Source organism: Antrostomus carolinensis, unplaced genomic scaffold (assembly GCF_000700745.2).
Source record: "Antrostomus carolinensis isolate BGI_N321 unplaced genomic scaffold, ASM70074v2 scaffold50842, whole genome shotgun sequence".
In the NCBI taxonomy this organism is placed as follows: Eukaryota; Metazoa; Chordata; class Aves; order Caprimulgiformes; family Caprimulgidae; genus Antrostomus; species Antrostomus carolinensis.
Genome location: NW_010298673.1, coordinates 1 through 13,629, shown reverse-complemented (window position 1 = coordinate 13,629; position 13,629 = coordinate 1). Strand labels below are relative to the sequence as shown.

Here is a 13,629-nt window from a genome sequence, read left to right as displayed (position 1 = left end):
CCCCACCCAACCACCGCCCCTCCGGGCGGGCTCCGGGCCGTGCCCTCAGGCTGCGCGGGGGGCTGCGCTCCCGCTTCTCCTTCATTTTCCACCCCCGTACAATTGATTCGCACAAAGAGGTCTCGATCTGGTTTCATTCGAGCGGTGCTGCTGGGTTCTCGCCAGCCGGTTCGTGATGCTGGGAGGTGGTTGTGGAGCAGCCGGTCCGCAGCCTTAACTAACGGAGAATCTGTTTGGCGTGCGGCATTACATTAAAACCACGCTGGGAAATGAAGAGTAAATGCAGTAGGGGGAGGTGATCGCTTGGCTTTGTAGCTTTTCATGCCTACGACATCATTTATGGAAAAAAAATCAGTGTCGTTCTGGGTTGAGTAATTCAGCTGTAGGTATATTAGAGGTCTCCACATGGAAATGCTCCTGGGACTGGTACAGAAACTGGCTAATGAAGTTAACTACCTTCAGGTGCCTTTATTGTCATCAAAGGGGAGGGTGGGAGATGGGAGGAGAGACCCCAACCCAGAGAAACTCACCAGACTTACCCCCCAACCCCATGGGGATTTCTTACCACATATTTTTTCCTGTTTATGCCATCGAACAGGTCATGTACCTCTTTACATCCTTTTTGGCTGCATTGCTTTCAAATGTCAGCCAGAATCAGTGAACTGAGGAGTTTGTTTGGGGATGGGAATCGGTGAAACATTACCTACAAGAACTTTCTAGTGTTCCTTCTGCAAATCGATATGCCAAAGTTTCTGTGATCTTTCCTAGGAAAGGTTTTTGCTGACGTTTTGATGAGCGATGGCACTGCACTGAGTCATCGACATTAATGACACAAAGCCAAGTGTGGATTTCATCAGGGACCCACCAAAAGATCTGTCCCAATCTTGGAGAGGCATGTGAATTTGTCCTGCATTCCTCATCCTTTTTCATGATCTTCATCAGCTCTCAATAAAATTAATTATTCTGATGGTAACTACCTGGGCAGATAGTGTTCAGGAGGAGAAAGCAGACCCAGGGCTTTGCTTGTTTTCTGCAGGGGAAGGGTTTCCATCTCGTGTGTGCTCTGACTTTGGAACCCTGCAGCTGTACCATCTGCTATGTCCCCACCAGCCCTGAGGGTGGGTACCCTGCCACCCAACTCTGTCAGAGGTGCCGGGGCGATGGCTTCACCCCTCCTGAGCATCTGTGGAGAGGAAGGCAGAGGTGTTGGCCAGCTATCTCCAACTGGCAGGTGGCCCCAGAGGAACTCTAGCCAGCTGGCACGGTCTAGCGCTGCCAGCTCCGGTGTGAAGTGGGACATGCTGGCTCCTCATGGGCTTTCTCTCTTGGCTCTGGCAGAGCAGCTGCCTCAAGACATTATTTCAGGCCCTGGCATGGATTGGATACTCGTTTTGCTCCTCCAGGCAGGTTAATATGACTTATGTCAAATACCATTTGCTCCTTCTGACGTTGTTATGATAGCCTAACGCTTCCTCTTTGTCTGTGCATCAGTCAGCTTTCATGCACTTGCTTAATGGTCATCAATCTATCTGTAAATCTCCTTGGAGGGGCAGGAACTTTGGAATGACAGGGCAAAGGCAGTGAGTACAACCTGACTTGATATTCCTGCACTGCTGACATAGCCCTCGAGAGGCAGCCTGAAGTTGGCATCTCTAATAGCAAAAGACGTTCAGAAGTTTGTCTGTTCTGTGTTTTATCGCATCAGCTGGGTGTAACTCACAGGAGATGTGCTGTGGCAACATCACTAGGAGGACAAAATCAGATGTTTGCCCTTGTGCATGTCATGATTTCTTATGGGCTGGAGGACCAGAGAAGCCTCGTCAGGAAGGGGCAATGAACCAGGTCATCCCCTCTGCTCACATAAATGGTGACTGTGAGCAACTTGTGCCATAAGAGCAGCATTTCCAACCCCCGTGGAATGGGAGAATGTCCTTTTAGTGGATTTTTTATTATTTTTATTTTAGTAGAAGGGACTTTGCTACCAGTCTCCTGCCCCCACATCTACGTGTACCTTATTCTTCTGTGCTCAGATGGAGGAGGGACGCAGGTTAGACTGCAGCAGCGTCAGCACTGTGCACTATATAGTCATTTACATACTAGGTGAGTAAATAAAGTAACTGAAAGGCTGCCTCAGTCAGCAGTGAACGCCAAAGCCGGGGGAGAGGGTTGGCTCTGTATGGCACCATTTCCCCCACACACCACCTGGTGTTCTGGGGAAGTGATGGGGGAGTGGGGATGCAGTGCTATTTTAGGGGAATCCCTTCTGTGCTGGCCTCGTGTGGGTTCCCTTCTCTGATGGCAGTTGTAGACGCAGAGAAGAGATGTAGGCTGGAGAAGTGTATTCCTACGTGTGTGTTTGCAGGAATAAAAATAGGGAGCAGTAGAAACATCAAGAGAGTTATTATTGTCTTGTGTTCAGTTATTACACGCAGAGTTGGTGCTCAAGGGGTTGTCTGCTTCCTCTGCAGACACAGGAAAGAACCATAGACTGGTTTGGGTTGGAAGGGACCTTAAAGCTCATCCAGTCCCAACCTCCCTGCCAGCAGCAGGGACACCTTCCACTAGACCAGGTTGCTCAAAGCCTCATCCAGCCTGGCCTTCAACACTTCCAGGGAGGAGCAGCCACAGCTTCTCTGGCCAACCTGTTCCAGTGTCTCACCACCCTCACACCAAAGAATTTCTTCCTAATATCTGATCTCCCCTCTTCCAGCTTAAAGCCATTTCCCCTTGTTCTGTCACTCCCTGCCCTTGGCCAGAGTCCCTCCCCACCCTTCCTGGAGCCCCTTCAGGTACTGGGAGGCCACTAGAAGGTCTCCCCAGAGCCTTCTCTTCTCCAGGATGAACAGCCCTTTCTCTCCTCCAGGCTGAACAGCCCCAACTCTCTCAGCCTGTCGTCACAGCAGAGCTGCTCCAGCCCTCGCATCATCCTTGGAGAAGCAAGGTTTTGCTGCTTTCAGTAGTGCAAGGCTGCACACTCCTGTCTGCTTTGCAGGCAGCTTCCTTGGGGCAGTGTTAGTTTTCCTGACGCTGTAAGGTAAATTCACCCCCTTCATCTCCGTAATCTGCTTTGTGTTCCTGTTACAGAAGATCTCTCACTGTCCCAGCCAAGCAGTGTTGTAGGGAGGGTGCCAGGTGTATTTAAGACTATCCTGACTTCTGTAAGGACTTCAGAACTGCACCTCAAGCTGTAGGTTTGTGGACTGTGATTATATACTACATAGTTAAGTCATAGAATCAGAGAAAGTTGTGAGCTGGCAGGGACCCACAAGGATCACAGAGTCCCACTCCAGGACAAGCCCAAGGTTCAGACCATGTCCCTGAGGGCACATGGTGGCCAAATGCCTCTGGAATCTTGTCAGGCTTGGTGCCATGAGCACCTCCCTGGGGAGCCTGTTCCAGTGCTCCACCACCCTCTGCCTCAAGAACCTTTTCCTCATGGCCAACCTCACCCTCCCCTGCCACATCTTCCTGCCATTCCCTCTGCTCCTGGCATTCGTTGGTGGCCAGAGAGAAGAGATCAGCGCCTGCCCCTCCTCTTCCCCTTGTGAGGAAGTTCTAGACCATGATGAGATCTCCTCTCAGTCTCCTCTCCTCCAGGCTGAACAAACCAAGTGACTTCAGCCTCTCCTTATCCCCTTCCACTCAAAGCCCTTCACCAAAGCCTGTGAAGCTGTGATACAATAAGCCTTGCTTCTGCCTACCCGTGTGTGGCTGGCAGATTTGCTTGACTTCACTTCTGCTAATCTCAAGGTGGAAGAGAATTGACAAGGGTTTATTAATAATGCACAGCAGGGAAGCTCGTTAACCAGCTGGAGACATATTGCAGCAGTGATGGCAAAATAAAGCAGCATGGAGGTTTCATTTGCAACAGCTTCTTCCCAAAAGCAAATACTTTGGACCAGGTACAGTAGAACTGGTGCAAGGAGGTGGTAATTACCCTACGTGTCCTCAGGACAGAGAGAGGTGGGTTGTGCCGCTTCCTTCCGGAGCAGTATTTTCCACTGGGATTTGATTTTTTTTTCCTTATTTCTTGGGGTGATTAATGGACCACTCAGTAAATGGAAATTGTCTTGTGCCTTTTGACTCTGCCCTTCCCTCCAGGGGCCATCTGCTATCCAGGCAAGACAGGATTTCTCCAGTAGCACTGGGACAGTAGTTGCTTTAAATCTTTGAAGAATGGTCTCCTATTGGGGAGGTGGTGATGGGACACCCAGAGCCCCTTGCAGAAGGTGAAAGGTTCTTGGGACGCAAACAGGCCTTTGTGTTTTACCACCAAAAAGGTTCAACTACATGAAGATCTGACTTGCTCCAGTCTTGGAATTTCAGTGTTGCTTTCTATTTTTCAGTGTATCTTCTTTTTGTGCTAGAAATGTCAACATGCCTCTTCTCTCATGCTAGGCTGCAACTTTACATTGCTTTTCCATCCTGAATAAGAAAAGATGTAAAGCAAAATGTATCTGGGTTACTGACCTGCCAACCCAAAACTCAGAGCATCTCATCAGACCAATGTGACTGAGGATTCCTGTCAGTAATGCTTGTTGCTGGGGTTAATGAGTCTGTAATCATTTCTCTTCTAGGTGTCAGCGCAGTTCCAATGGAGAAGGACCATACTGAAGAAATGGTGAGTAGCTGGATGTCAAAATCAATTTCACAATATATCAGTCACATGCTCTCCATGTTTTTTCTTTAAACTCTCAGGGTAATGTTTTATTTTCCTAAGGGTAAAACTCTTAAGAGATCATCGGTGATGTGGAACTCAGAGTCCCTTGAGCTGTCAGAAGATACCTGTGTGCACTTCGGTGCACTTGATGAAAATGGAAGCTGGCTTCTATGTCAGTGTGGTGCTTTTGAAACTCTACGTTTTACAGTTGTCTGAAAAATGATCTGAAATATTATTTGATAGTACAGTGTTATTGGAGTGTGGAAAGTGAGATGGCAAATTTGAAGAAAGCTAAAATATCTGCAGTTACTAACGATGTAATGGACTTTCTAATTCAGTCCTCCCATCTCCTGCTTTGGAAAGATATTCTTGACCTGTTTGATTAAATAAATGCCATTAACTGGTCTCAGCACCTGTAGCCTGACATCAGACCCTCTCCACTGGTTGACAGTGTGATCATTTAGATCAGTAAACACCTGGGAATAACTAAAAGCAGTTAAAAGACAAAGGGAAATGTTTTATTTTCTCCTCCCATCCAGCTACCCAAACTGAGACTCTCATGCCCCTGGCAATCTGAGCACTCGCTCACAACCGACAACTTCAACACCTGAAAAATCATTTTGCATTAATTTCTACAGAAGAGCTACTTTGGTAGCACTTAGGATTAGAGGAGGTTGTGTGACTTTGCTAAATCAATCGATTGCTTCTACTTCCAGAAGACTATCCACTTGAATGCTAAGTGCTAAAAGAGGCAGGGCTTACAGCACACACGTAGGGAAAAAATGTGGCTCGTGTCACTTAGAGAGGATCTGGAGGTGTTTTTGGTTTATTGGCAATCCAAGCAATACTCCTGGGAACACCTTTGCAGCATCCTCATTTGGACAGATCCTACAGGAGGTTCCTCATCTTTTGAATGTGTGTTATGTTGGTTCTTTGTTGGTAGGGTACTGTTACCACCTGTTGTTTGACTCTCTTTTGTACTGAATAGGGTATTTAATATTTAAAAGTGTTCCAAAAAAGCCTGTTAGATGTGCAAACAAAAGGGGAGATAAAAAGAGCTGACGACTACCCTCCTGACTAGTATGGGAGTGAGGGGCAGAGCACTTGTCCAGATGCACCAGAAGTTGTGGTAGAGTTGGGGATTACTCAAACCTCATAAATATTAGTCTTAATGCTAGTCCTAAATTAGGTTTCTGCACTAACTGGGACAGAAAGAGGATTTCCATTTTTGCCATGAGAATTTCTCCTCCTATTTTGTTTCTTCAAGGTCACACGGTGCATAGTGGAGGTTCTGTCCAACGCTCTATCTAAGCCAAATGCGCCACCAATTAATCCTGAGTGCAAAGAGATCCTGAAGAAGAGTAAGTACAACCTTATCTGAACTTGTGAAAGGAATTTGCTGGGTGGCTTCTCTCTTGTGTTGGAGCTGCTGGAGAACTGTTAGCCCATGTGAAACTGGCACCTCCAAATTTCGGTGTCAGAATTCGATTTCCTTCTGTTGAGTCTGTCTTGTGCAAAGAGCAAACAGCCTGACCTAGTAACTGACAGGGGTTCTTGGCTCACGTTGTGGCTCTCTGCTTGAGCTTCCTGGTGTGATAGTTTCACTGGGCTGGCCCTTGGCCAGCAGCCAACACAGCCAGTCACCCACTGCTCCCCCACCCCCAGGGGATAGGGGAGAGGATTGGGGGGCAAGGATAAGGAGGCTTGTAGGTTGAGAAAAGAACAGTTTAATAATAGAAATAAAAGAAAACTTAAAATAATACTGATATTAAAATAGTTATGATAATAATTATAGTAATAAAATATGCAAAGGAGTGACACACAGTGCACCTGCCCCCCCCCCGCTGACCAACCCCAGCCGGTTCCCAGATAACAATCACGGAGGAGCGACAATCCCGAACTGAAACTGCAGTCCCAGAAGAGTGAAAGCCAGAGAGAGCAAGAGAGGGAGAGACCCTCACTAATATACTGACCATGATGGGACATGAAATGGAATATCCCACTGGGATATCCAAATGCCAGTTTAGCTTATTAATGTAAATATTCCTCACTTCCTTAGATCTTGCACTTGCAGACTGACAAAACACAAAGTCCTTCACTCCCAGCAACACAAATGCAAACACTGGTGTGTTCTCAGTGTCTCTCTCATAGCAAATCCCACACTGAAAGCAAACCCCAGCGCTGTTCTAGCTACTAAAAAGAAACCCAGCTCTGTCCCAGCTGAAAACCAGGACACCTGGAGAGTCTGAGAGAACTTATACAAGCTCTTTACATAGCCTGAGAGGTCAACAAATGTGACCAGGTTTGGACCACGTGCTGAATGCATCCCAGAGGGTAGGAACTGACTTCAGATAACTGCCACTTAAATCAAGAAGGCTCCTGTGCCTGGTGGCAGCTGAATCTATGCCGAGCTCAGGAGAGAGGAGCCTTTTGCTCAGCCCAGGAACAATTAACCTTGTGGTACCAATTCCAGAGGTGTGGAGCTGTGTGCTGAGAGCTCCTGGTGGGAATGCTCACTTCAGATGAACTCATTCCTGCAGCGTGGTGCTTAGCTGCCTCGACCTCAAGGTGTAAGCCTCATTTGCATGCTTGATCACTATCTGTAGTGAAGCGCAGTTAAGTTCGACATGGTGGCAAACTGCACAACTCATATCTGCCTTTTCTGCCCAGTTTTATTTATTTGATTACAGAACAACAAAAAGGCTCTTAACCTTTCCAGCCAGCAAGAAGTGATCATGAAACCCATCTGTCTCCTGCTTGTTTATAGAGGGAATAATGTATGGCCCCAATACAGTCATCAGCAGAGGGTGGTTTCTGGGCTTTGGGAATACAGGTGCTTGTATCTTAACTCAGCCCCAGATTTCTAGGAGATGCTGAATGCCGTCAGGCATCAAGCTTTGTTCATGTCATTGTTAGTTTCAGAAAAAAACCTCTGCATTTGTTTTGGAAAATGGAAAAAGCATTTACTGGAAAGAGAGGGTAAGGACCATATGTTTGCCATTAGACAGCTCCAGGAGTATCAGATAATGAGAAGCTTTTCAGCAATAATGAGCTATTTTTACATCTTTGCAGATATTGTCTGAAAGCTCTTAGGAGTTGTGATCTATTTTTTGATGTTACTCAGACACAAGTGAAGCAAAAATATCTTCCTAGAAATATACTGTTGTCATTGTGGTCAGACCCAGACTTTCATTTAGCATTTTGGAAATAGTGGCAGGAGCATGATTTGATTAAACATAACTATTGTAAAGTAACAGATTTCTTTCTAAATCAATTTAGAATGTTTTAAATTTGCTAAAAGCCCCAGATGTTTTCAAGTAGCTTGAAATAGGTGCTTGGGTTTTTTTTGTGAATAAGCATTGTGATGGATAAGGCCTGACATGAACTGAACACAACTCCAGATCTCATTGATTTTTAAGGGGAATGAGAGTCAATTCAATTCACTAAAAATATGATCACAAAGAAAGAAAAAAACCCAAGAGAAAAAATTATTCTGAAAATTTCAGTGAGATTTTAAAAATGTCTAATTAAATGAAAATTAGTTAATGCTTTTCCAGGCAAACATACTAAATATTAAAAGCAGAATTAAAAAAATAATTCTATCCAAATCTTCTTCTACTTTGGGAAGCCAGTTCTCTATTTAAACTGAAATAACCCTTCAGTGAAGAGTTGGATGACTTCGTTGTGCTGCTTTTGTTATTGTAGGTAGTAGAAATGACAGAGAGAGAAGCGAAAACAAACAGCTTGAAGTGAGGCATCTGAAAGACCCAGCAGAGATTGAAAAACATCGTACTGGGAGTGTGGAGGAAGAACAAAGTCAGGCAGAAGAGGAATCTAAAACGTACATGAAAGGAAGCGATGAGGAGAAACTTGCTCACGAGGAAGGTAAAAGCAAGGAAGAGGAGGATGGACACCACACACCTGGTCAAAAAGAGAGACTTCGTACAGAAGAAAAGAAACACTATCAGGAAATGGGAAAAGAGGAGGAGAAGAGCTACCACAGTGAAGAAGAAGAAAGCAAAGAGAGCAAGCTTCATGACAAAGAGTTAGAGCAGGCTGCTCTCAACAAGAAGTCCCACTCTGGAGGCTTGAGCACAGAGGAGTTGCCTGCTGGGAGCGATCAGCGCCCCGTGGGCCGCTGGCATTCGGAGGAGGGAATGCAGAGCCCTTACAAAAGAATTCATGAAGGTGAAGAGGCAGAGGAAGAAAGAAGTGAAAATTACCACCATGAGTCTAAGGAACGGGATATCTCCCATCAGCAAGAGCGTGAAGAATCTGATGAGAGTGAGGAAACAGAGGAGGAAAAGCAACCCTACAACCCTGAACGTTACCATGGGAAGCACAGAATGGCTGACTCCTCTGAAGAGAAGAGGGGCCACGGTGGTGAGAAAGAGGAACTAGCTGAGGAATCAAACACAGAGGAGACCTATCTCTGGGACAAAAGGAACCACCATCAGAAACTTCATGAAGAGTCTGAGCAGCAGCAGCAGCAGCATGAGGAGAAGAGTGGTTATCATGAGAGGCATGGGTCTGAAGAGGTGGAGGAGAAGAGGCATAGAGGCCAGGGAAGTGAGGAGTACAGAGGAAGGTGGCAGCAGAGTGAAGCGAGCAGCGAAGAAGAAAACAAGAGGCATCGCCACAGCGAAGAGAGCGATGAGAAATGGCGTGAGGAGAGGAGACGCCATGATGGATCACATGAGGCAAGGAGGCACCATGCTGAAGGAAGGTCATATCTTGGAGATGAAAGTGAGGAAGAGCTGGACAGGTATCTTGATGGTGAGAGCAAGGAGAGGCAGCATCGTGCTGGAGGGAGATACCACTTGTGGGACAATGAAGGTGAAGGGTTGTACGCTCGGGAGCGCCAAGGGCAGGCCAGAAGACACTACAGCACTGGGGACAGTGTAGAGCAGCAGCGCTACCTGGGCAACAGTGAGGAAGAGGAGGAGGAGGAAGTAGAAAAGAAACATCTCAGCAGTAATCAGATGGAAAATGAAGAGGAGAATATGGAAGAGGGAAGATACACAGAGAGGGAAGAGTACAGAAGCCGTCTCCCTGCAGAGAATGAGAAGAGAACCGTGGCATCCTACAGCTCTCTCTACCCACTGCTGTGGTGGAAAAGCCGGCACTTTGAGAAGAGGGACAGCGCAGGAGAGCAGCTTCTGGAGGGCAAAGAGGAAGGCAGACCCACCCTGAACGAGAAGAGTCTTTTCCCTGAATATAATGACTATGACTGGTGGGAGAAAAAGCAAATCCTGAGTGCTCTGAACCACGAACGCACCGAGAAGAAGAATCTTGGCAAAATGAACAGATACGATATGAAAAGGCAGTACAAGATGGATCAACTCGCTCAACTGCTGAATTACAGGAAGAAATCAGCTGAATTCCCAGAGTTGTACAATTCTGGAGAAGACATGAAAAAACGTCACGTAATCAGGAATGACAGAGGGAGTCTGAGCCAGCGGCCTCTGACTGCAGAGGAGGTGGGTGTGCAGGTGTTTCTCTGAAAAGCGAGGGGAGGCTGACTCTACATGCACATCTCTCAATCTGTTCCCCAGGCAGCTGGTGAACTGAGCGTGGAGAAACACAAATGAGATTAAGTCACATTGAGAACCAGGTCTTCTGTGATTTAAAAATCTGCTTTCTTGGAATTAAATCAGTGGAACTACCCCAGGGCACACTTCATAAGATAAAGACAATGTGCATCTTCTTTAGCTTCCATCTGCTGCTGCAAGGGAGGAGGAGAAAGGAGATTTTCTTCCTCTTTGGGTCCTGCTTCTCCCTCTAGGGTCGTACAGACCCATAAACCAAAGTTGCCTGTTGCAGCAGGAGCAGAGAGGTGATGAGCAAACACTGCCTGGTCTGTCGGGTTGTTTAAAAAGTGCAGCTGAAAAGCCAGTTGGGCATTTAAAGTGTAATTCAGCTGTTCATTGACTTCTGGGCTGTAATTGCAGAGCAGAACCTGGCTTATCACAGGAAGGTCTGGGTTGGAAGGGACCTTAAAGCTCATCCAGTTCCAAACCCCTTGCCATCAGCAGGGACACCTTCCCCTAGACCAGGTTGCTCAAAGCCTCATCCAACCTGGCCTTCAACACTTCCAGGGAGGAGCAGCCACAGCTTCTCTGGCCAACCTGGGACACTGTCTCACCATCCTCTGGGTGAAAAACTTCCTCCTAAGATCTAACCTAAATCTCACCTCTCTTAGTTTAAAACCATTTCCCCTCGTCCTATCACTACCTGCCCATGTAAAAAGTCGCTCTTCCTGCTGTTTATAAGCTCCCTTCAAGCACTGGAAGGTCACAGTGAGATCAGCCCGATCGGTGCTGTAGTTCCCACCCAGCATGAATCCTTTCCTTGTTGGATTCCCTGTTCTGCTTCAGCATCCAGGAAAACTGAGTCTACACTCAGCAGCTGGATGCTCCTTGTGTACGTCGCTGTATCTATGGCACAAAGCTGGGTGGGGAGCAGTGGAGATTTAATACTAATCTATATGGAGGTTAAACGGTGTCAGCAAGTCATCATCATAAACAAGAATTGGCTGCACACATGTTCTTCCCCCCGAGCATCTGGTAATGGGGAGATGTTCCTTGTGTTGCACGCTGTGCTCGCTGTGTGTCCTAAACCAGAACCACTGTGATCCTAAAGCTGCAGCCTCCTAAGGCACCGTCACCTGGGCAGAAGTGACTGCATGCTGCCAGGTAGCAGGAGGTCACTGCTAGATAACAGTGCTTTAAAGCTAAAAAGATCAAGCTGTAGTGAGGCCCAGCTCTCAGAATGAGGATTTTGATACTTTCCCCAGCTCTGATTTGGTTAAAAGCAGGAAATGGAACAGATTTCAGAAGTGTGTGCTGCGCTGCTGTGAACACCTCCCGCCCCAGCAAGCTGCCCGGAGACCAGCACATAGCAGAGTTTCTGCCTCAGAAACACCATTTGTCACTTGTTTTCATGGAACAAAACATTTCCCAGCATTATTTGATCTGTAAAACGCTCGTTCTGTTTTCACAGGAAAAAGAACTGGAAAACTTGGCTGCAATGGATTTGGAGCTGCAGAAAATAGCCGAGAAGTTTAATAACAACAGGAGAGGCTGAAGATGATCTGCTCGGTGTAGCTGTACTCACAATACTTGTATTTTGTGGTAAATTCACTGCCACTGGATTGTTGTTTGCCCTAAAACCAGGAAATATTATTTACTGTCCACTATAGCGTAGTGATTTATACAGCTGAACATGTCTTTAATTTGCTGTTATGCTATTGAGATCTGAATAGCATGGATTTTAGTATTAGAACCTTTCATGCAAGGCAGGTATTTTTAATACGCTTGTGAAAATAATTGTGTTGGTGTCCTTCAGAATATATATTTGTCTGAGTTTGAAATAATAAAAACCATTGATCTTGGACCAAACTTTGACTGGTCGGGTTATTTCAAAGTAAGCTGTATCAGAGGGAGAGGTTGTGCACAAGGTGTTGACTTGACCAATGTTTTTTGAAAGTTACAAGGAGCCTGTCTGTGCCTTTTCTTTGCCAGTTGACAAGAGCATGAGAGGTAAGAAGGAGCGTTGGTTAAATTGCTCCAGTAACTCAGAAACATCCTGTGAATTACTGAGTTCTTCAAATTAGTCATTAAAGAAGGAAAGAGGTTGTGACACCGAATGGATGCTTGGTACTTTGGCAGGCACGTGGCGCTTCGGAATCAATGCATTACGTAGGGGATTGGTTTTGCTGCTGTTCAAAGTGGCCCCGTTAATTGAATCACCCACCCAACCTACTTTGCTAATGTGTTTGTTCCACCTACTGCAGGCAAACAGGAGCCCACGTGCTGCGTTGGGGCAGGGCTCATCCTGCACAAGGCCAGCTTATCGCTGCGGAGTAAACGGTACGATGGCTTACAGAGGATGGGGGTGTGGGGGGTGGAAGGAACCATTTGGTAACCTTACGACAATTAGGAAGCAGTAAAAGAAATTATCCCATAATTAGTTTCAAAATATCTGGAGTTCAATTTAAATTAACTTACTCAAATATGTTTTTTTTACAGACTTTCTGCTGCTTGTGTAACACCACACACAGGAGAGAATTTGTGCTCTACAAAGAATTCAGCTGAGTCACGTTATCAGTACAGGTGCCGTTATCCATCATCCCAGTTTAACCCATTTAATCTACCTGCTCATTAAAACACAAAACATGCTCTCCAATTCACTGTAAGATGAAGTGAAAATGCTTGTCGAGATACTGATCCTTGGAACTGCGTGAGCACGTCTGTGCCTGGGGATTTGGTAAGATCGCTCAAATATTTAATCTGGTTTGGTTTAGGTATGTGAAAATCGAATCCTGGCTCAAATCAGTTGATAGAAATTTCACTTCATGGTTCACCAGAGTTTCCCAGTAAGGAAAGTGTCCCAGCTGCAGAAATACTTTGCTGTCTTCAAATCCTGAGACTCTCCCTTTTTTAAAATTTACAATATTGTACAGTAAGTTTTGCAGCATGGTGTTTTTTTTGTTTTTCTCCCCCAGCTGGTCTGAGAGAAGCATGTCTGTGAGGATGTAAATACCTGGAAGAAATCGCTTTAGCTGTAGCACAGAAAACTTCCTAAATTGTTCAAGTGTGAAACTTCAGCAATGATTTTTTTCTTTTTTTTAAAAAAAAGCTCTGCTTATGTAAATATACATTGATGACTCAGCAATATTTTGCTTAAAAATGTGTCTCTTGAAAGACTTTAAAGCCAAATATAATTTGTGGCAGCCCTTCATCTGTCGCCTGTCTCTGTTCCGTGCCCCAAGCACCGAGAGCCAAGCAGCTGCTCTGACTGCTCGTGCCTCTTCTGTTTTTATCTGCACCTCTGCATTGCCTGGTCAAGATTTGTTTTGATAGGAAACACTAGATCTGTTTTTTAAACTGCTCTCTAATACAATTTACATTAATTTGCATTATTTAAAGGCAAATTACCTGCTTTAGGAACAACCCCAGGTTCCAGTA

The 13,629-nt window shown here is 45.9% G+C and overlaps 1 protein-coding gene across 1 annotated transcript; it reads left to right on the top strand.

The window, feature by feature from the left end:
- The first annotated feature begins 4,531 nt into the window (after positions 1-4,531).
- Positions 4,532-12,060, top strand: CHGB (chromogranin B). Its single transcript, XM_029083624.1, has 4 exons — positions 4,532-4,621; positions 5,928-6,021; positions 8,366-10,140; positions 11,663-12,060. The coding sequence occupies exons 1-4, from the start codon at positions 4,532-4,534 to the stop codon at positions 11,744-11,746; spliced, it is 2,043 nt and encodes a 680-aa protein (XP_028939457.1). The 3' UTR covers positions 11,747-12,060.
- Positions 12,061-13,629: the final 1,569 nt, after the last annotated feature.